The sequence below is a fragment of the Dipodomys ordii genome, unplaced genomic scaffold (assembly GCF_000151885.1).
Source record: "Dipodomys ordii isolate 6190 unplaced genomic scaffold, Dord_2.0 Scaffold34, whole genome shotgun sequence".
NCBI lineage: Eukaryota > Metazoa > Chordata > Mammalia > Rodentia > Heteromyidae > Dipodomys > Dipodomys ordii.
In genome coordinates this window covers 3,787,203-3,808,957 of record NW_012267250.1, presented here as the reverse complement: position 1 = coordinate 3,808,957, position 21,755 = coordinate 3,787,203, and the positions used below count along the sequence as shown (strand labels likewise).

At 36.4% G+C, this 21,755-nt stretch overlaps 1 protein-coding gene across 2 annotated transcripts in view; it reads right to left on the bottom strand.

Moving 5' to 3' along the window:
- Prkg1 (protein kinase, cGMP-dependent, type I) overlaps positions 1-21,755 on the bottom strand; it is a 1,080,074-nt gene that overhangs the window by 309,460 nt on the left and 748,859 nt on the right. For both annotated transcript variants that reach the window (XM_013017167.1, XM_013017166.1), the window contains exon 5: positions 7,880-7,943. In XM_013017167.1, coding sequence (XP_012872621.1) covers positions 7,880-7,943 — 64 coding nt within the window. The remainder of the gene's footprint in view (positions 1-7,879; positions 7,944-21,755) is intronic.

The following is a 21,755-nucleotide window of genomic DNA, read 5'->3' as shown; positions in this document are numbered from 1 at the left end:
AACTGACTTTAATTTAAAAAAAAACAAAGGTATGATTCTAATATGCTTATTCTATCTGAAAACCAAGAAATCTCAACACAGTATCTATGTTGCACTTTTATTCACATAGATAAAGGGAAAATCTTTATACCAGGTCGTAAAAATCATTATGTTGACTTAATTTGGATTCCCCATTAGAATTTTCAACAAAGAATAGTGTCTTCAAGTTAGCTGAACTTTTATGCCTCCATTCAGTAAAGTATAATTCTAACTCAAATTAATTTTCAAACACACATTGTGACAGGTTAATTGTTTCCTTTTCTCTATGAAAAATATATTTGCTAACTTTCTTTAAAGATGTTACAACAATCTTTAGATAATTATTAGCTGTGGGGTTTATTTACAGTAACCTTTGACCATTGTTTGGGTATAGGTGATAATTGAAGAAAACTATTACTCAGTTGAAGATTTGCTAACAGGGTGAAATCTATTTGAAAAAATGCAATTCATTCATAGGACTAATTATAGCATACAGAAGTGAAGAATAGTATATTATCCTGTTATAGTAAAACAGAGATTACATCATGTTCTATAATTTCAGAGGGTTTTCCCCCCATTTACTCACAGTCAGTTCCTAGCATCTCAGAATAGATGCAAGTGCATTTGGGGAACTCCAGTAAAGTTTCACTTCTATATGGTCTAGAAATGGGATTAATTCCATGAGTCCATGAAGTCAGAGTTTGCTATTCCCTACATGCACCTAAACTTTCAATTTCATTTTAAAAATAGCTCCTCTAGCAAGCCAAATATGAAATTCCTAAAATAATCTGAGGTATTTACTATCTCAAATTGATTCAGATAGGTCAATGATGGAAAGAATACAATGAAGTTAAAGAATTCAAAAGCTCTATAAATACGTGGTTGTAGATGCCTATAATGAAAATTACTCTGGAGGCCAGTTGGAAGGAGTAGTTCAATACCAAATAGAAGAAAAAGTGAGATCCTATCTGAAAAATAAAAGGGCTGTGGGTCTAACTTGAGTAGTAAACTATTTGCCTAGCAAGCATAAGGCCCTGAGTTCAAATCTCAGTTACATCAAAAGAAAAAAAAAAGGGAATTTTCTTAATCTGTTTTCCAAGAGACAGTATAGGAAATAGAGATTACTGGGTTTGACTTAAATAGTTCTTTCACCAAGAACCTCTTTCTAAAAACACTTAGCTTTTCTACGTAGGCAATATCAATACTATGCCAAAAATTACTGAGGTAATTAACTTACACAGAATAAAGGCATATTTGGGGTCAATTTCAGCAGTGTTACTTCCTGATCCATTGACCCCCATTTCTGCAGACCCCAGTCCTGCAGACCAAGGTAGAATGTCATGGTGCAAACAAATGTCAGGGTAGAATTGCTCCTTCATGAAGATGAAGAGCCTGGGAACCTGAAATCCCCTTTGTGGGTATAAAACCAATAACCCAGTACTCAAACCTCTTACTACTTCCCAATATGAACACCCTGAGGACCAGGCCTTCAACACATGGACCTTCAGGAAGATAATTATCCAAACCACAGCAAGTGTCTGAAAAAGGAATGAGAGATCCAGAATGCATCGGAAAGAGTTCTACCAGGTAATACTTAAAAGAGAGCAATAGGGGAAGCATTATGTTGCTATATTTAGAATAAGGCCACCAGTACATTTAAATCCCAGGTAGCAACATCCACACAGGGAATTACATGGAAAAGAAGGGGTAGCCTGGGGTGGACAATAGCAGAAATGACTGAGAAAGGTTTCTTTTCCAGTTCCAGAGCAAGATTGCTCAAATGTACTGCATGTGCTCCCTGATCAAAATTTACCCACCCAAATTGTCTGCCATATGATTATGCTTACCTTTCTTCTTATCCATTATACTATATATCTCTTAATTTGTACAATATATTTTTCATCCCATCTGTATTTTTAAATTTCCTCCCCATTAGGCTGGAATTACAGGCACAATGAATATAAAGGAAGAAATAGTCAAAAAGGAAATAAATCCGGAAGGGGGGGGGCGGTGGGGGGGGCGCGGTTATGGGAAGGAATGGGAAGGGGAAACAAAGGAGGAAGCAACAATGCTTGATAAGAAATGTACTCGTTATCTTGCCCATGTAATTGTAATCCCTCTGTACGGTATTTTCACAATAAAAATAAATAAATAAACTTAAAAAACAACCCTTGGGCTATTTTGTAGTATGGCCTCCACCTTTGTACTCAACTCTTCTAGTAGAGAGAGACTTTATTGAGACATAATCCAAATATAATTTTCTTATAATACTAAATTATTTCTTACTGTACTTAGAGTGAAAAACCAAACTTTACCATGATGGATAAAGACAGTGTGACCTGATCTTGGCAAATTTTCCCTAGCCTTCCTTTTCACTTTCGCCACTTACAAATCTTTCTTTTTAAATGTCTAATGATATCAAACATTTTCTACTTTGACTACTTTCTCTTTCTTTTATTGTGAAAATACTATACAGAGGGGTTACAATTACATGGGCAAGATAGTGAGTACATTTCTTATCAAGCATTGTTGCCTCCTCCTTTGTTTCTCCATATCATCCCTTCCCCTCTCCTCCCCCTATCCCCACCCTCCCCACCCCCCACCCTGCCAAAGTTGTAAAGTTCATTTTTCAACATAACATCTTGTACATCTCATTGTTGTAATGAGTCCACCTGTATCCCTATTTAAACGATTTGTTTTTTCCTTCCCCTCCACAAATTATACCAACATCAAATACAGTGAAAGAAGGGCTTTTACCCTGGGGGAGGTACATACAAAGCAACAAAGATATCATCTTATAAATATGTTAGAAACTATAATAGCAAGAAAGAAAAAAAAAACATTTGAATCCTTGTCTTGGGGTTCATTTCACCTAACATCAACTTGTCTGACAGTTTCTGTTTGTACTTTGACTACTTTCTACCCTTTCTTCTCTCCCTCTCTCTCCCTATCCCTCTCCCTACAGGCCGCCCCCCTCCCCACACACATACACATGTCACCTGGCATCTACATTTAGGCCTTGAGTTAAATATCACCTTCCCTCATTAATGTTACAGTGAATAATGTTTGACCTAAAGTTGCCTCCACACATACTTTAAGTTTGGTCTAGGGGTTTCTCTGTACAAAGTGAACTGCAATCTAACAGAATGTATAAAGAAACTGCAACCTAAATGGAATCCAGTGGTGAAGTCTCAGTCAATCATAGAAGTAGAGCTTTCAACCTGTCTAAAGAATGACTAGACATGGTAAAGTCAGACTCACCAATTAAATTGTTTCTTATGTGCTTCCTTTACTGTGGCTGAAAATATAGTCTGCATAGAGGACAGAGCATTCTGAACCATTTTAGAGCCAGACTGCTGCCTGTTTCATGAATTATTTTCTTATAGCATCAGTTCGTAATTTATTTTAAAATTTTTCTTTCAACTACAACCCCGGAGTAGCCTTACCACTTGATAGTATTTTCCTTTCTTCACATTTCTTCCCTCACCTAAATGTATGCTGTAGGGGACAAGAGCCCTGAATTCCCAAGACCTGGAACAATTCCTGGCACTTGGCAGGTGTTCCAGAAATATCTGTCAAATAAACAAAGCTGCAACCTTCTATAATCTGTGATCCTTTTCATCTTACAGATATTTGTAGAAAGCTTAATTATTATGCAAACATGTTCTTTTTAATGTTATGTGATATCAGTTTTGCTTTTGTTCTTCCAGATTTCTCCACATTATCTGATGTGTAATTCTATCTAGCTTTCCATTGTACTTATTTATTCAACTTGAGTTAAACATTTTGTTAGTCCTGGGTAGTATATTTATGTATCTACTTTGTATTTGGTACATTTATTTCATTTTTATGTCCTGAAAACAAATATGTGGGTACAAAATCATCTGTTCCATTTTCATTCATCATTGGTAGAGAGTAATGTGGTTTACACAATCCAAGCATAAATTAAAGCATCTCCTGATTAGAAAATCTGACATGCAATATGAACATATTTCTTTGGTCAGAATTATTTAGTTGTTGCTATTTTTACACAAACATAGCAAAAGCTTTCACAGCTGTGGAAAAGACAGGAAATGATAAAAGGATTTCATGGTTTCTTACTTCTTTTTTAGGAGGCTGAGTGGGGCTAATGAATTTGTATTTCAGTCTTACTTGTTTAACAACATAAAATACACACGCACAAGGTCACCAGAAAGTTCTTCAGTGGATTCTACAAAAATAAGCCAAAAAAATAAAATAAACTGGACAAAGCAGTTTTATATTTACAGAGGCTGCAGGTCAGCACATTCAGAGAGAACTATAGCAGTACTACTTCTTACAAATTTTCTTTTTATGGTTGGACATAGAAAAGTCAACTGTAACAATGTTCTGCTTCACTTTGTGGTCACAGATAAAAGAGACCAATAAGTCATAGCACAGCTTACTTTAATAAGCCTCAAACTAAGAATTTGTGACTGAAACAAAGAATTACTGGTGTAGCCAGTACAAACAGACAAAAATATTTTCAATGCATTTCTCATTTGTTTCCTCTTCTAGCCCAACTCCCAAAATTCTTTAATCTCAGTACATTAAACACCACAGATTCTGCAACCTCTCATTGGTCTTTCCCCATTCTAGAGTACCTTTCTCTCTTGTCCAGTTCTAAATTCCACAGTCCATGCTTGTAATCACTCTTCCCAAGCTCCCTCAACTTGCTATTCCCTTGCTTCTTTTCTCTTGGAAAAACAAAACAGTCCTATTTAAAGCCAATTATTGATCTATCTGGAACCTGAGTCCATGCAAACAAATAAAGTTGGGAGGGAAAAACAAACAATCAAATGGGCTGGTGGCCAAGAGGAGTTTAGTGCCCCTACCCCCATCTTGACTAAACTTTATTCAGACATTTTCTTGGCTCAAGACTCTGGTTAGTCCTATTCTAAAGCCAGACCTTAAGAAACAACATAATCAGGGTGCTGATGGCTTATGTCTTTAATGCTAGCTACTCAGGATTATTTTGGTTCAAAGCCAGCCGAGGAAGGAACATCTGTGAGATTCTCATCTACAATAAACTACCTAAGAGCCAGAAGTGGAAATGTGACTTAAGTGGTAGAGAATTATCCTTGAGCAAAATAAAATCTCAGGGACAGTGCTCAGGCCCTAAATTGAAACTGTGTGTATACACCACAGAGAGAGACAGAGAGAGAGAGAGAGAAAACATTTCTTTTAGCCATGTTGGGGACTGAACCTAGAACCTTACCACCACTCTCAGGCAAGTGTTCTTAGAGCTTTCAGTTTGCTTTTCAGACAGGTCACCAGTTCACTTGGATGATGTGGGCCTCAAATCTAGATACTATCCTAGGTGGGTTCAGAGTAGCAAGCATCACATTTCTGTAGTAAATTCTTTTATATTCCTGTTGTAAATTTGTCATCTGCCTCTTTGAGATGTATCCACTCAGGGTTGGTTTTCCAACCCTTTCAAGTGTAAACATAGAGATAGTCTACTTTTCTCTAACTCCCTTAGAGACAATTAGCAAATGGCCCAAACACAGCGCACAGTTTCCTCCCTCCTGGGGTAAATTCTCCAGTAAACTTTCACTAGCCCACTCCAATATGGAAACACCCTCTTACTTTGCTCCTAGCAGTTGAGGTCAACTTCTTAACCTTACTATAGTCCTTTGGAATACAAAGCCTGTCTGTTTAACGTCAATTGTGGATTAGCAACAAGGGAGGCCTTAATGATGTCTGGAAGTGAAACCACATGACCCAATCCCATTTGCTCCTACATTTTTCTTATACCCATCTCACTGTTGGAACCAATCATACCTCACCTTTCTCAGTTGATACACTTGATACCACTGAGAGAACAAAAGAGAACCAATCAGATTTTCCTTATCTCAAAACACTCCATCAGCTCACTTACCCAAACTGTCCCCAGGTGCAAACGTCCACCATTTCTGTAGGCACAGGACAGTCTACCCTCTGACTATGCAAGAAATGTGCAGCACCTCCCCCACATTTTGTCTCCTGCTCCTATAGGATTTCCTGTGTTTCTACAAGCCTTATTTCCCCCTACTCCACCCTGCTTCTCTCCTTATCTTTCAACAAAATTCAGTCCCAAGTTTTGGTGTCTCTTCCTTGAACCATTTGCTTTTCTGAGGTTTTAAGGCATGAGGGGGAAAAGCTTCCATTTTTCACAGGTTTCAACAGCTTGTGAGTTTGAGGCCTGTCTAGGCTACACACCTGGTCTATTGTTCTTTTTATGATACAGGAGCTTGAACCCAGAGCTTTGTGCATACTAGGCATCATTCTCCCACTCACCTAAATCCTGGCTCCTAAGTTTTTATGAGACATTAAGCTATACACCCAGCCCCCAAATGATTTATCTAGTTTCCTGACTTTCTCCCCATGGCGCTGTAGAAATAAGGTGAAATCCGCTAAGAGAGGGAAATTTGTCTTATTTTTTTCCCTTCATTGCTGCATGCCAAGAGGATGAGAAGGAACAAAATAGGCATTCAATAAATAACTATAGAATGGACAAAAACCATCAATACTGAATGAAATCCTGAAGGGCAACAAGACAAATTAATCTGACAATAAAATTCAGATGAGAAAGCATATCCCAGATTACCCTTTGCTCTAGGTTGGCTGTTTGCATCTCATTTTGCTTTTACTTACCAAATTAATTTAATTACCAAACTCTTATGAAATATTCCTTAAAGTTCTGTTAATCTGACTTTGCCCCTATTTCTGTCTCTTGAGATTTAAAAACCTTCAAAGTTTTTATCTAACTAGCAGAATTAAACCAAAGTATTTCATTGGACCTATTCTCTGCACTATCAATAACATCTGTCACATGGTGCCTTTGAATCACCATATCCTTTTCCCTTTTTCCATCCATTTGGGTCCATCTAGTTTGTAACAGTCCTTTACAATGCCAACTCCTACTTATTCTGAAGAGCTCAGCTCACTGTATTCTCTCAAGTCTTTTCATTCCTTGTCCCAGGCTATGTTGGTTCGCTTGTTTTATGGTCTTAGTAGTTCATATTTTCTCATTGGCTCATATTTTCACTTCAATTAAATATTAAATATTATGCAACAGGATGATTATTAATGAATCTTTCTTTCCTTTGATGAGGAAAGGACCGACCCCATTTCATTTCTTGTCATACGTCAAGGCCCTTGATTTATACAGGACAAACAACAAACACTAGATACGTGGAAAAAATGAAAGTTTTTGATGTACAACAAAGCTTATACATATACAATCTTTAGTTCAACAACTTTAGTCGCTGAAATTGGACTACTGTTGATCAGGAATTGTGCTCATCAATGTAACTAAATAAACTTCCCTTTATTTTTGTCAGTTAAGATTCTCATTGAGGCAATCTGTGAACAGTGGGCTAACTATGCTGTTCCTTCTCTCCTTCCACACCATGGCTTCACAGATTCAGGGAAAATAAATCTACAGTGACATTTCACATTCAGGCATGCTAACAGAATATAAGCCTAACTGATCATTCCTTTTGTAAGTTTGCTAATCTGAAGCTATACGCTGGCCATAATTGTAACTTTATACTAACTGATAAGGAAGAAATATGCCATTTCTCATCCATGGAAGTCAAAGTAACATTACATTTATTGTAACAAAAAGTTTTCTTCCCTCTATGATAGAGTTAATTTGCCCACCGTTACCTGTAAAATGTTGGATATGCTTAGCTGCTTTTTATTTGAAGCCACATATATAGCTCCCCCTAGAGCTAAAAGTGAATTGTAAAAGATCTTTCTGTAGTATGTGCATCATCATCACACAACTAGCTGTGAAAGAAGCCAGGCTACAAGAAGAGGCTCCATCTCAAAATGTTCAAAGGTTAGAAACAATTACCTCTTCGAGGACATCAGCAAGCTTGCTGAGGATCTCTTCAGGAAGGCTCTGGAATGTTGGAACACTGAAAAACAAAACAGAGATCTATGCTGAACACATGGACAGTGGACTACTTAAATGAAGTGGCATTGTATCTGAATGAAAATGCAGAATTATTTCTTGACTAACACTATTTAGATAAGAAATAAAGTTGTTACTTCAGCAGGGCTCGATTGTCTAACAAGGAAAAGGTGTTCTGTAAAAGAATGAGACTGGATAAAACCAAACTCAAATCACAGTCACACTTTCATTATACTTACAGTCATAGTGACTGTGAGTCTCATCCATAAATAGGAGCCAATCACATTCTCCCTCATCAGGCTGCTGTCTCTGAATTCCTTCTAGATCCTCTTCCTCCTTTTTCTTCATACACACCTTTCTCTAGGCCATTTTTTAATAGCAGTAAATTGAGCAATGAACTCAGTGTCTCAGTGTCTTGTATGGCAGGTACTCTACTCCTTAAATCTCAGCTCTAGTTTATTTGTTTGTTTGTTGTTGTTGTTGTTTGTTGTTGTTGTTGCTTATCAAAGAGTCTCATACTTCTGCCCAGGGCCAACCTTGGACCATAATTCTCCTACATATATCATAAGAGTAGAAGGATTGACAGAGATGCACTAACACACCTGTCTTGTTTTATGGGCTAATTTTATTTAGTTAATTATTGTTAAGTAGTTGGACAAAAGAGGTGCCATTTGACAAAGCAGTTTATGAATACAATGCATCTTAATCCGTGTCAGCCCCTTCTACATTCTCACTCCTTTTGTCCCAATCCCTTCCTTTACTTTTCTTAATTTTGAAGTCTATACAATGAATTCTTGACTGCATTCTTCCTTCCTTCTCAAACCATGATCTTATCTCCACTTTCCAAGTAGCTGAGATATAAGCCACAGTGCCAAGACTAAATCATTCTGTAAGACACAATTTTATTAATATATGCAGACTAGCAAGCATTCACACAACAACTTTGAATAAACTTCCCACTATATTCAAATTTTCCCCATCTGCTTCAAGTTCTCGTAGAATGTTATTTTTGTCCTCACCTAACTTAGAGCTTTAGACAACTCTACTACTCCCCAAAGTATATCTCCAATCTTATTAAGAAATATTTTACTCTTTACTATGGTTGTAGTCATATCATTTAAATACTATTCCTTTTTTCATATCTTCTCTGACAGAATCAAAATACTACCAAGATAAGAATTACATCTGCCTTGCTCAAGTCTATTTTCAGAAACTTACAAATAATATACATAGAAGCATATGTTGAGTAAAGCTAAGAAAGCATGAGTATGTGAATACCACATGTTAGTGATGACAGGAAAAATCTGAGATATTCCAATTTAATTACAATTGAAAGTTAATCACAAAGGGCTACACAGAGGGATGGCGAGATGGCAAATGAGGGAGTGGAGGAATGAATTATCCCACCCTTCTTATTAGCAGCAAAGGCTATGGTGTTTTTCTTCCCCAGAATTACCAAATATACTTTCAGCTCCAGTCCAAAGGACTTTCTCCAGCTCCTGCCAACCCCTGCTGCTGCTAATTGCAAGAACTTGGCCCAGAATCTGATCCTTCCTTTTATTTCTGACTAGCATCTGTAATGGTGCCAGTAAATCCTTTTATTTCTGATTCATTTGGTCTTAAGAATTTGGGTTTGAGAACAATTCTTAGGATAAGATAAAGCAGGATAGAGCAAAGGGCTAGACCGAAGACACTGGAAAAGGTTAATTCCCTTCAGCTCTTTCTGTTCTCTTATTTTTCTCCATAGAGAAGCCAGTGACCATATTAAATGAGTTGATTGCACACATCAATAAATCATTTTTATGTGAAATGAATTGACTTTCAATGTTTTTTAAATAAGCCAAACTCAGGGCTGGGAAGGGGGCTCAGTGGTAGAGCACTTGCCTTGCATGCATGAGGTCATGGGTTCGATTCCTCAGCACCACATAAGCAAAAAGAAAAAAGCCGAAAGTGGTGCTGTGGCTCAAGTGAGCACTGGTAGAGCACTAACCTTGAGCTGAAGAGCTGAGGGACAGCGCCCAGTCCCAGAGTTCAGGCCCCACAACCGGACCCAAAAATAATAATAAATAAATACATAAATAAATAAATAAGCCAAACTCATCCACATATATTTCCTATAGGAAACCTATAGGAGACCAAGAAAATCTAACTGGAATGTGAAATTAAAACCTCACTAAAATTCATCGCAGTGCTTGAATGGAGAGAGCTATAAATGAGTACATATACATTTGCACATCTGATATCTAACTTGTCAATTGCATATTTCTGGCTTGAATAGAGTAAGGAAAGAAGCCTTTAAATTACCATTTTGATATAAGCATGAAAGTTTGACTGTTAATTTGTCATTCTAATTCCCATTACTTAGGGTAAAGACTGCTGATAAAAATCCCAAGGTATTCTGTAGAGGTGTAACAATTCACCCAGGACCATCTGTTTGCCAGATTTACTGCCATGGTCTGAGCCATGTGGGTTTTAATTTCCAGAAGGCAGTCTATTTCAGCAGCTGGAAGGAGCATATTATAGACAGGAACAGGGAAGATAGAGGAAGCTGTTTCCCTGAGTTATACAGGTAGAAAAATCTAGCTCTTTCTTGTTCTTTTAATGAGCTCTAGTTCAGCTTCTTCTGAGATATTAGATTAATTAGATTGTTTCTATTCCAGTGGGCATTTGTGGAAAATACAAGCTACAAGTGAATTTTTATAATTGGATTCCATTTTTAGCAAGTTCTATTACTTCTCTGTGACAAGATTTATTTCAATTTTAGTGTGTCTGTGTCAAGCCATATACAATGCATTTTCTTTGTCATAAGAGCTATTGTCTTTAAGAAAAAGGTATTACTATGACCACATAGCATATTAAATGAAAAGAGAAACATTAGAAGCTATGAAGATATTTAAAATAATTACAATTTTAAATTAGTTTTTAAATGCTTCAAAATATTAAGCAGCATTTATTATAACAAAAAAGGACTTAAAAAAAGACAATCACTCTAGAAAGTGACCAGTAACGTCTGGACTTAAATAAAAATCATTTCACAAGAAAGCAAGTGTTTTCTCCTTTATAAATTACTCAGAGAACACTTCTAGAGCCATTTTAGAAACCTAAGGTTTCCATCCTTCATATACTAGATAAGGTCTGTCATGTAATTAATTTGCTTTTCTAAGAATGATCAATCTTCAAGGAGCTTAAACACCAAGTAATAATTAAAGACGTTCATAATTTGAAACTATACTCATGAAATGTATTAGTTGGCTTTTGCCAAATACATCAGGAGCCATTATTTGAGATTATACTTATTTGTATACATAAGTCAAGATAAAGCTGTCTGATTTAGATAATGTAAGGAAAATAAGTGGATGATATCAGGTACTAAGGATTTTCATGACCATAAGATAAATAATAGATGTAAACCATTCTTAAGGCACAAGGCACATACTTAATAGCCATAAAATTACTTCAGTAGCCATAAAATTACATATATATGCATACATTCATATACACATATGCATTTCTTATTGTTGTTGTTTAAGACATTGTAGAAATTTTAAATTTCTAATGTGTCACATATGACTCACAGACTATATTCAAGAGTGATGGAAATATCTATCATCACTCAAAAAATTAAATTATATTTGACTTGGAGTACAAGCCCTTCTTTTTTTCAGTGAGATGCTTGAGTCCTGCATTGTTTAGCTCTTTCCTTAGTTGTGTAGAGCACAAAAGGCAAATTATTCTTAAAAACCTGTAGAATTCCATAGTGTATATGTACATATGACCAAATAAGATGATATTAAGTGAAATGAACTCCAAGATATGGAAACAAGAGGTTTGTTTTTGTTGTTGTTGTTTTTAATGTACTATGTGATTTCTTTTTTCTTTTGTGCTCTCCCCCCCCACACACACACACTATAGTTTATCCCCTGTTGTCACTGTATTTGATTTTGGTACCCTGTGTATTGTATATATGTTTACCCGAATTAGGTATAGTTTATCCCCTGTTGTTACTGTAAATGAACTGTACAACTTGTGGGGGGGGTGAGAAACATGAGGGAGGAGGTCTCAAGTTTGACAAGATATTACTACCTGAAGTATGTAAGTGTAACCCCTGTGTACATCACCTTGACAATAAAATTAACTTTTAAAACAAGCTGGAAAGTAAAGCATCTAAACTCTTTCCATTAAAATAACAAAAGACCCCACTCTCTACCACATTTATTCATAAAGAGGGAGACAACCTTTGGTCTTGCTTGACACCCTGGAGCTGCAGGTCAACTACTAGGCAATTCTAAGCAGAGAAATCGACTCTTGGAAAGCTGTCTCCATAGTCTTTGTCTTTCTTGATTGCTTCCTTCCTTCCTTCCTTCCTTCCCTCCTCCTCCTCCTCTTTCCTCTTTCTTCTTCTTCTACTTCTTCCTCGCCTTCCTTCCTCCTCCTCCTCCCCCCTCTCTTCCTCCTTCTTCTTCCTTCTGTTCCCCCTTCTTCTCCTTCTCCTTCTCCTTCATCTTTGTCTTCATCTTCTTCTTCTTCTTTTCTACAGAGACTCTTAATAATCTCTTCAAATAAATTTGGCCTTTTTAAAACAAAGAAGGAAATCGGTATTTTCTGGAGAAAGCCTGACAATTTGTTTGGAAAGGAGAAAAGGTGGACTATAGGGCAAAATATTTCAGTACTTTATATTTGAATACACTCTTCTCCAGTTCCATCCTCAACATGTTCCTCCCCAGCTCCCAGGTAAGCAACCTCAGTATGCCACAATACTCTCAAATACACATATGCAGCCATTGTGTGGGCAATGCTCAGACACCAAAGTGGGCAAATGGCAGGGCAAAAAGAATGAAGCTGAGAAAGAGGATCGAACAGAACCAGTATGAGCTCAGGGCCATTTGGCCAAGAAATTACAGGGTTCTAATTCTCTATCAAGACAGTATTGGGGAAAATGAATCCTATTAACTTCTCACCAAGGGAAGGGTAGACCTAGAAGAAATTAGAGGAAATAAACAGTCAAACTAAAGGTTCACGGCTAGGAAGCTCTCAAGATGAGAGTACTGTCACCTTCCCTTCCCATTCGTTCCTCTACTATTGCTATGGCCAAATACTGCATTTCTCTATAGAACCTTCAGCTTCATGTCTTTTCCTATGTAACATCAAATATATCCTCCACTCCACTTTATCCACTTAATTTGAAATGAGACTTCTCATTTTAAATGATTAGTGGAATCATAGCAAAAATAGTTAACACAATTTAAAGTATTAAAAAAATTCAGTGTCATTTTCCCATAATTTCTGCAACTCTCATTTAAATAAGAATTATAGCCAGGTTCTGGTGGCTCATGCCTATAACCTTAACTACTCAACATGCTGAGATTTAAAGATCTTGCTTCAAATCCAGCAGAGGCAGAAAAATCTGAGAAAATCTTATATCTAATTAATCAAAAATGTAGAACAGAAAGCACGGATCAAGTGGCTGAGTTCCAGCTGTGACTAAAAAAGTTAAGATGTTCAGGCCCTGAGTTCAAACCCCAGTACTAGAGCACACATGCATGTGTGCGTGTGCACGCACACGCACACACACAGACTTATAATCTTATAAGTTAAGTATCTGCTCTAGCTTACTGAAAGTCATGCTTTCTATCTCATGCAGAAACAACAAGTCTAAAGCCAGGCACTGGTGGCTTATACCTGTAATCCTAGCTACTTAGGAGGCTGAGATCTGAGGATCACAGTTCAAAGCCAGCCCAGGCAAGAAAGTCCCTGAGACTCTTTTCTCCAATTAAACACCAGAAAACTGGAAATGGCACTGTGGCTCAAGTGGTAGAGTGCTAGCCTTGAACTGAAGAGCTCAGGGACAGTGCCCAGGGTCTTAGTTCAAGCCTCATGACCAACAACAAAAAGAAAGAACAAGTCGAACAATTTCAAACTGCTACCTGAATACAGATGAATTGCTTTCAAATTATTGTACAAATATTGATAGTTATTGTTATGTTATGTTATTGTTATGTTGCTAAAGCCATTGCTGCCTTGAAAACCATCTTCTGAAATTATACTATGTACAACTATAGATTTTGAGATTTGATTTTAATTTAATTCAGTTCTGCAAGTCCTTGGCTCAATTGTTTCCAAACCTTAAAGTTGTTTGAAAGTGTAATGCAATAGGTCAGGGGACACATTCCCAAAACACAATGCACTTCTCCAAATCAGGTGAAAGTACGTATAACATCAAATTTATTACCTCAAGTGTTTTAAGAGAATACTTATTTCAGCAGGAGGAAGTAGACTCCTATCACTCAGAAACCATCACTACTACCCATTTGCAGCATCTTTTTTCATTATCTCTCAGTGAAACTTAATAACCTGTTAAACAATAACATTTCCTTCCTCTATCCCTCAGCTTCTGGCAATCACTATTTGACTTTTTGCATCTAAGATTTGACTAGTGTGGGTGTATCATATAAGTGGAATTCATACACTATTTGAGCCTTTTTCTTTTTTTTAATTGTGAAAATACCGTACAGAGGAGTTACAATTGATGTTGGTACAATTTGTGGAGGGGAAGGGAAAAAACAAATTGTTTAAGTAGGGATACAGGTGGACCCATTGCAACAATGAGATATACAAGACGTTATGTCGAAAAATGAGCTATTTGAGCCTTTACATATGATTTCTTTTTTGTGACTTTTATGAAACAGGGTCTAGATAGCTCTGAATGGTCTCAAACTTGGATTCTTCCTACCTCAGCAACATGAGTGCTGGGATTTCCTGTATGCCCTGTGGGCATGTATGAATGAGTGTGACCTGGCTGAGTCCTTGTATCTGACTCATTACATTTCGCATAAAATTTTGAAAATTCATCATGCCATTTAAAACACATGTTTACATCTATTCAGATGTGTGTGTATGTGTTGATTTCCATACCAGGGTTTGAACTCAGGGTCTAAAACACTCTTGCTTGGTGTTCTTGCTCATGACTCATCCTCTACATCTTGAATATGTTTTCACTATATCATTTTCCTGCTTAATTGGGGTCAGAGTCTCACAGATTTTTTTTTCCTACCAGGAAAACAAGTTTTTTGAACCAGGAATGTCTACAAGTCTTCTGAGTAGACATGAGCATCTACTTTACCCAGTGCGGTAAGTCACTCCTTTTAAATTGGTGAGTGATAATTTAAAATAATCACTAAAGGCCAGGCACAGTGATGCATACCTATGATCCTAGCCACTCAGAATGCAGAGGTAGAAGAATCATAGTCCTAAACCAGCTGGGAAGAAATACAATACCTTTCAGAATGAGCAAACTAATAAAGGAATAGAAACAGAGGTGTGGCTCAAGTTGCAGGATGTCTGAAAATGCCAGGCCCCAAGTTCGAGGCCCAGTGCCCCCAAGTAAAAATAAATCATGAAGTTCTCCCAGGTTATTTTCTGAAATTCAGCAAAGACAAGCAACCTTCATCATGTTACCAGTCTTTGAATTCCCACAGATTTGTAGACTGTTCATAATAGAACTCACGAAAATCTCGCTGGGGAAATGGTGCCTGCCAGCCCTGTCTACATCTGTTAGCATCTGTCTCCTTTCACTAATATATAATATATAAACATCTGTCTCCTTTCACTAATATATAATATATAAATTCATGAAAAGCCCTACTTTGTTGAAACTAATAGTGGAAACTTCAGAATTCGTTTTTTAAAAAAGATACTGAATCCCAGCCTCCGTCCCCTTCTCCTCCCCCCCACCCCGGCCCTGGGCCCATTTCCTAGCTAGAAAACTCCAGGCAAATTATTAAAGTCAAAAAGCTTCCACAGTTTTAAAACCAAAACAACATGGAATTCATGGAGCTGTTGTCCTTACGAATAAACACAAAGCACTTCCAAAAAGACCTGTCATAGAGCACTCACTCAGTTAAAGGGACTTCCAATTTACCTTTTGTAACATTCCACCTAACACAGAAAATATCATGTGGTAGGTCACTACACAGAGTTGCAATTTCTCATACAGGGATGAAATTTAGCTTCCCTCTGTTTGGATGCAATTCATTTCATTTCACCATGATGGGCTCCATAAGCCCACAGGAAGGAGGAGCTTTTGTATTCCAAAAATAAAACATGCCTCATTAACAGTTATTCCAGTCTATGTAAAAGTTATTCTCCTTGGTACTTCTCAGGAACCACAGACACATTCCAGTAAGGCTATTTACTCAAGAATTCAGAGAAGAAAGTTATTGATGGACAGATGCTTCTTTTAAAATCCCTTTTCAAACCCACTGAATGATCTGCTTTCCAAATCAGAACTCAGGTTCGGGTGCTTCTGTCAAAATGACTGTCAGGAGGTAAGGCCCTAGTTACACACTTTCTTATACTGCCTCTGGAAAGCTTAATAGTGTCTCATTCTAGTTTAGTCAGAAAAATTGCACTGCACCTGATCTTTGCTCTGTAAATCATTCAGTTGGCTATGCCTCCATCAGAATTAAAATCTCATGTGTTTTTTGTGGCATTTGAAGATATTTTTATCTGATTATTAGACCTGAAAAAGCAGTCTGTGACCTTTAAAACATGTAATGACTGCATGAGTGGTTATCAGCTCATAAGGTTTTGTGTCAGTTTTCTACCCACTCTCTGGACTCTAAAATTCTGCTCCCACAGGCTCTACTTGGCTCCCTAGTAGTGTTCGTCAAGTGTTCTACTGGTATCTGTGACAAGACCCATCAACCTTGTGCAGGGTTGTGCTATGAAACACTGGTTACTACTTGTGAAATACTAGCAGCATCCTCAGTCCTGGGACTCATGAATATCCTCCAGTGAAGGGTATGTCCAAAATTCACAATGATCTTCCTGTAACTTCATAGTTTTCCGTTTAATAAAGTGAGTTTTCTGCTTATTTGGCCTAAAATATCAAAGCCCTTTTTAAATCTTAATCAAATTTCCATCTCCCAATGGCTACATAACTGACGAATCATCTGTTTAAAGTACCCCTGAGGTGTAGATACCTACACACGGCCTATAGGATTCCTTGTCATTAGGTTGAGACTGTTTAAAAGACCACCATACTAAAAATGCTATTTCAGAAATGTATAAATAGGTTTTCCACACTAGAAGATGTACTCAATGAATAAATCAGAAATTCTAAGTTATAGCTTTTGAAGTTGTTCTTTACAATTGGACTCATTATAAGTTCATTTGCAAGAAATGAACTTGGGAGGGGGTGGGGGGGAGATGAGAAGGGATAGTAAGGGGAAACAAAGGAGGAGGCAACAGTGCTTGATAAGAAATGTACTCATTACCTTGCTCATGTAGTTGTAACCCCTGTGTACAGTATTTTCACAATAAAAAAAAGATTTGAAATAACCTCTATTCTTTTTTATTTTTCTTCCTCTTTTTTTTTTCTTGGAGGGTGGTGGGACTGAGGTTGGGGCTTGAACTCGGGGCCTCAAAGCTCTTGCTTGGCTTTTTCACTCAAGGATAACACTCTACTGCTTGAGCTACCTCTTCACTTCTGAATTTTTGCTGGTTAATTAGAGTAAGAGTCTCAGATCTGTGTGCTCAGGCTGTTATGGAGCCGTGATTCTCAGATCTCAGCCTCCTGAATATAGCTAGGATTACAAGCATGAGACACTCCATAGCTGACTCTATTCTTAACATGGGGTACCTTTTAGCATGGGTATTTCTGTGGTTTGCTCCCTACTTTTAAGTGAACTTAAGTCAAAATTTCTACTGCAGAAGAGAGTCTAAATGCCCTGAGTTGGTATTCCTGATGTGCCCTGTGTCTACTTCTGTCATAGCAATTATTATATTATGTCAGATTATTTAATTACTTCCTCTTAGTTCAGTGAACTACTGTGCACTGGCCCACTGCCTACTTTTATAAATCAAACAGTACAGAATGCAGTTAATACACACTGTGCTATAAAATAATTTTTCATGAGGCACTGGCAGAATTGAGAAGATGCAATAGAGGTAGTATGACAAGCATGCCTAATTTACTTGGTCCATCTTTCCAGATGTCAACTTTTGCCCTAGTCTATTATTATACAGTATTATCTCTTTCTGCTGTTTATATAGCAAATGACAGATGTTCCACATTTTACCTTTCAAACTGTTTCACCTTTCAAAATCAATCGAGAATGTCTTTAGGTAAGTACTTTAAGAAAATATGAGGACTAAGATAGAATATTCAACTCAGGCCACATACTCAAAAGTTTTCTTAATAATATTTTTTTTCTTTTTTTGTGTGTTAACTTGGAAATAGAGGTCCAAACAAAGTTAATCCTGAATAAATAATAACTCTACTTTAGAAATAAAGATAACATAGGATTATACATTTACTGTATACAAATCTTTTAGATATTAATTATTGATATAAATGTTTTCCTCTTCAAAAACATTTTATTCTTTCAAATATGAAGATTCTTTTTTAGCCTTTGGAAAATAATTTATTTTACTTGTATTTAAATCAATTGTTTAATTAATTAATTAGAGACAAGGCCTCGTGATTGTTAACTTCTTTATGTCTTATTTCATTTAGTCATTTAGAACAATTTACCTTCTACCAAAATAAATTAATATCACCAAAACTTTCACTCTATTAATTTGTAAACATTGTATTGCTTGTAATAAAAACACAAGATATATGCTCTTAATCTATTGTAAATTTCATAATATTATTATCTGTTGGTTAGATGATATTGTACAGCAAACTTCTACAAGTTATTGATCTTAAATAACAGGAAAATTATATTATTAAAAATAGTTCTCAATTTCCTCTTCCATCTAACTCCTGGAAAACAATTACCTGTTAAGGGGATATTCATATGAGTATCCTACAACTCAATAGCAAACAAATAAGTTCATTTAAAAAAGGTACAAATGACTTGAATAGACATTTGTCCAAAGAAAAGAAATAAATTGACACAAAATAGGCAAAAGAACCTAACTCACCGGAGTATAAATATCAAAAAGTAGAAAGGCCATATGAACTAGCATTCTCAATTGACAATTCTTTCAAACAATTTGAGATCAGTACATTAAAAAAATATATGCTTCATTGTGTTCTATCTGCTTCTTTGTGCTCATTGCCAAATTATTAACAATAGCCAAGACATGAAAACATTTTAAATTTCCATTTGTACATTATCCAGCTTTAACTATAAACCCATAAGATGTGATACTCAGTGAAACAAGCCAATTGCAGAAGGATAAATACTGTAGGATCCACTTGTGAATACTTGAAATTGTCACTTTCACAGAAGAGGAGAATATCTTGAACTGAGACTCGAAGCTCAGCTTGTATCTCCAGTGAATGTCATGCTCTGAGATTAGCATGAAAACCAGAGACCCCCAAGATATATAGTAGGAAAAGTATTAGAAATGGCTGTAACCATCTGTTTAATTTTTTAATCCTTGAGAAAATTATGTGTGTAAATTCCAATTATACTATCTGGTCAATTCAAAATGGTTTTGGTTAAGTGCCAAAGATTGAAAAGTTTAATTTTCATTTTAAACCTGGCAGATATACAACACACATAAATATGGTGTCAGAAAATATATACTTAATTTTTGGTTACTATGGTGAAGAATTATGGCTATAAAATATATAAAAAGCACTCTTACAAAGGCAGCTGTCTACACATATGATGGAGGAGACAAGGCAATATTGTAGGTTATGAGACTTGAGAAGAGAATAAATATTCATTTCTTGTCCAGTTTAGAGAAGCTGTATAAGTAGATAATAAATAGTCATACAATCAAGCTTTCTGGAAGAAATGAGCATGCACTTGAAAGATAAATCACACAAAAAGGTACCCAAAGAGGTTCAGCCTGGGAGTTGATGTCAGGAATTTAAAAAAATCTAAGATAAGGAAGAAGAAAGAATAGATAATGTGTGGGCTTTAAACTAATAGGCATTTCAGAACAGGGAATTGGGTACATAAAGGCTTAGATACATAGAATAGCACAGTAAATGTGGAACTATAAGTGATCTCATATGACTAATATATAGAATCTGACAAGGGAAAATAAAAGGTGACCTAGGAAATTTAGTATCTATTGAATTAGGAAGTACTATGATAATGACTGAATGGGATCTAGAAAACAGAAGAAAGAAAATACATCCTGTAACTTGCATGCAAAATGGGGTTCACAGAGATTCCTTGTCTGACAAAACCAAAAAGGAAAAGTAAGTCTATTGTGTTTTGTAAGAACTCTTTCCAAGTTTCTTAAAACATATTATAAGGCAACTTGTTGTTAAAACAGAATTTGTCATTAAATAGCTGAACAGGCAAGTAGCAAGTCTCTTGGATCATTTTTCTTTCCGGTAATGAAAGTAATTACAACTAACTGGAGAGCACTTATGTGTCTGGCCCTGTTCTCTGCGCTTCATATATAATATTAACCCAGAGTGGGTAACATATAGTAATATCACAATTATGAAAATTAAATGGGTTAAGTTATATGGCAAGCAACCATCAGCATCATGTCCATTTTGCAGATGAGAAGAAAGAGTAAGTCATGGAAATGAAAATGAACTGGGCTAAGATTTCAAAACTTGTCATTAACAGGGCTGAAAGGAAATGAGAATTGCCCAAGCATCTCTTCCTTATAGCAATGAGAATACTGTTGGACCCATAATAGAAACAGTTTAAATGAATGACTGTGTAGATACTCCTGTGATGAATTAAAGTTGGCTTCACCTACCTTTCCACATCTCACAACAACAGGTAGTAGCTAGTTCCTCTTTTCTTGAATCTGGGATAGACTGATGATTTGACCAAGAGGTCAAAGGAATGACAGTGTTGCGTCAAAGCCTTAACAAAGACTTGGCTTCTAATCTGGGCTTTTCAAAGCCAGTCACCAAGCTGTGAATAAGTTCATCTGAGTCTACTGATGTTGGGTAGTTCAGAGAGAGAGAGAGAGAGAGAGAGAGAGAGACTTGGAAAGAATAGCTCAAGAGATTCCAAATCTCTTGGAAAATAGACACAAGATGTCTATTTTTTTCTGTGTGATAACATGTATACTTGACCTCGACTAATACATTTGGAGAAGAGTACTGTCTTCTAGGGAATAATGATAAATAACAAACCATATTACTTTAAGTCACTCATTTTGGAGGGTTTAAAATTGAGAAACAACCTATGTGTAAGTGTATGCATTTGTCTCCTCTAAAGCTAAATTTTTGTTATAATTAATCTCTGACTCATCCAAAGAAAACTATCATTGCCTTCATCCTGTTTTCTGCATAGCATCCTTGTTCTTACTATTTACTCGAATGGTATTTGGAAGTAGCAAAAGCTGTCTTCTTTGTTAAAAACTAAAAGAGCACTTGAGCTTCAGAAAATTCAATTTCAAAGAAACATTTTTCTTTTCAAATGGATTTTCATCAACGAAGTTTCTTAAGTGGAAAACTTAATTCCTTACCTGTGTTATTTCCTCTCACAATCTTAAGGCACTTTACCACCTGGAAGGTCAAATGGTCTAATAACAAGGACACTGTGGGCCTAGAGATAATCATACTTATAAGTAAAATCTTATATAAACATAACAGACTCTTTTCAGAGCACATTCATTATCTCACCCACTTCTGTGTTAACATACAGACTTGTCTGTAGAAAGATACTAATAATTTTTCCTTCAGAGAAGACAACCATTTCTTTAAAAACACTAAACAACTCAGAAATAAGAATGCTAATCTAGTAAATGGTCACTTAATAGTATAGATGTAGCTTTGCCCATTTGCTCATTTCTTCCTTCTTTCCTTCCTTCCTTCCTTCCTTCTTTCCTTCCTTCCTTCCTTCTTTCCTTCCTTCCTTCCTTCCTTCCTTCCTTCCTT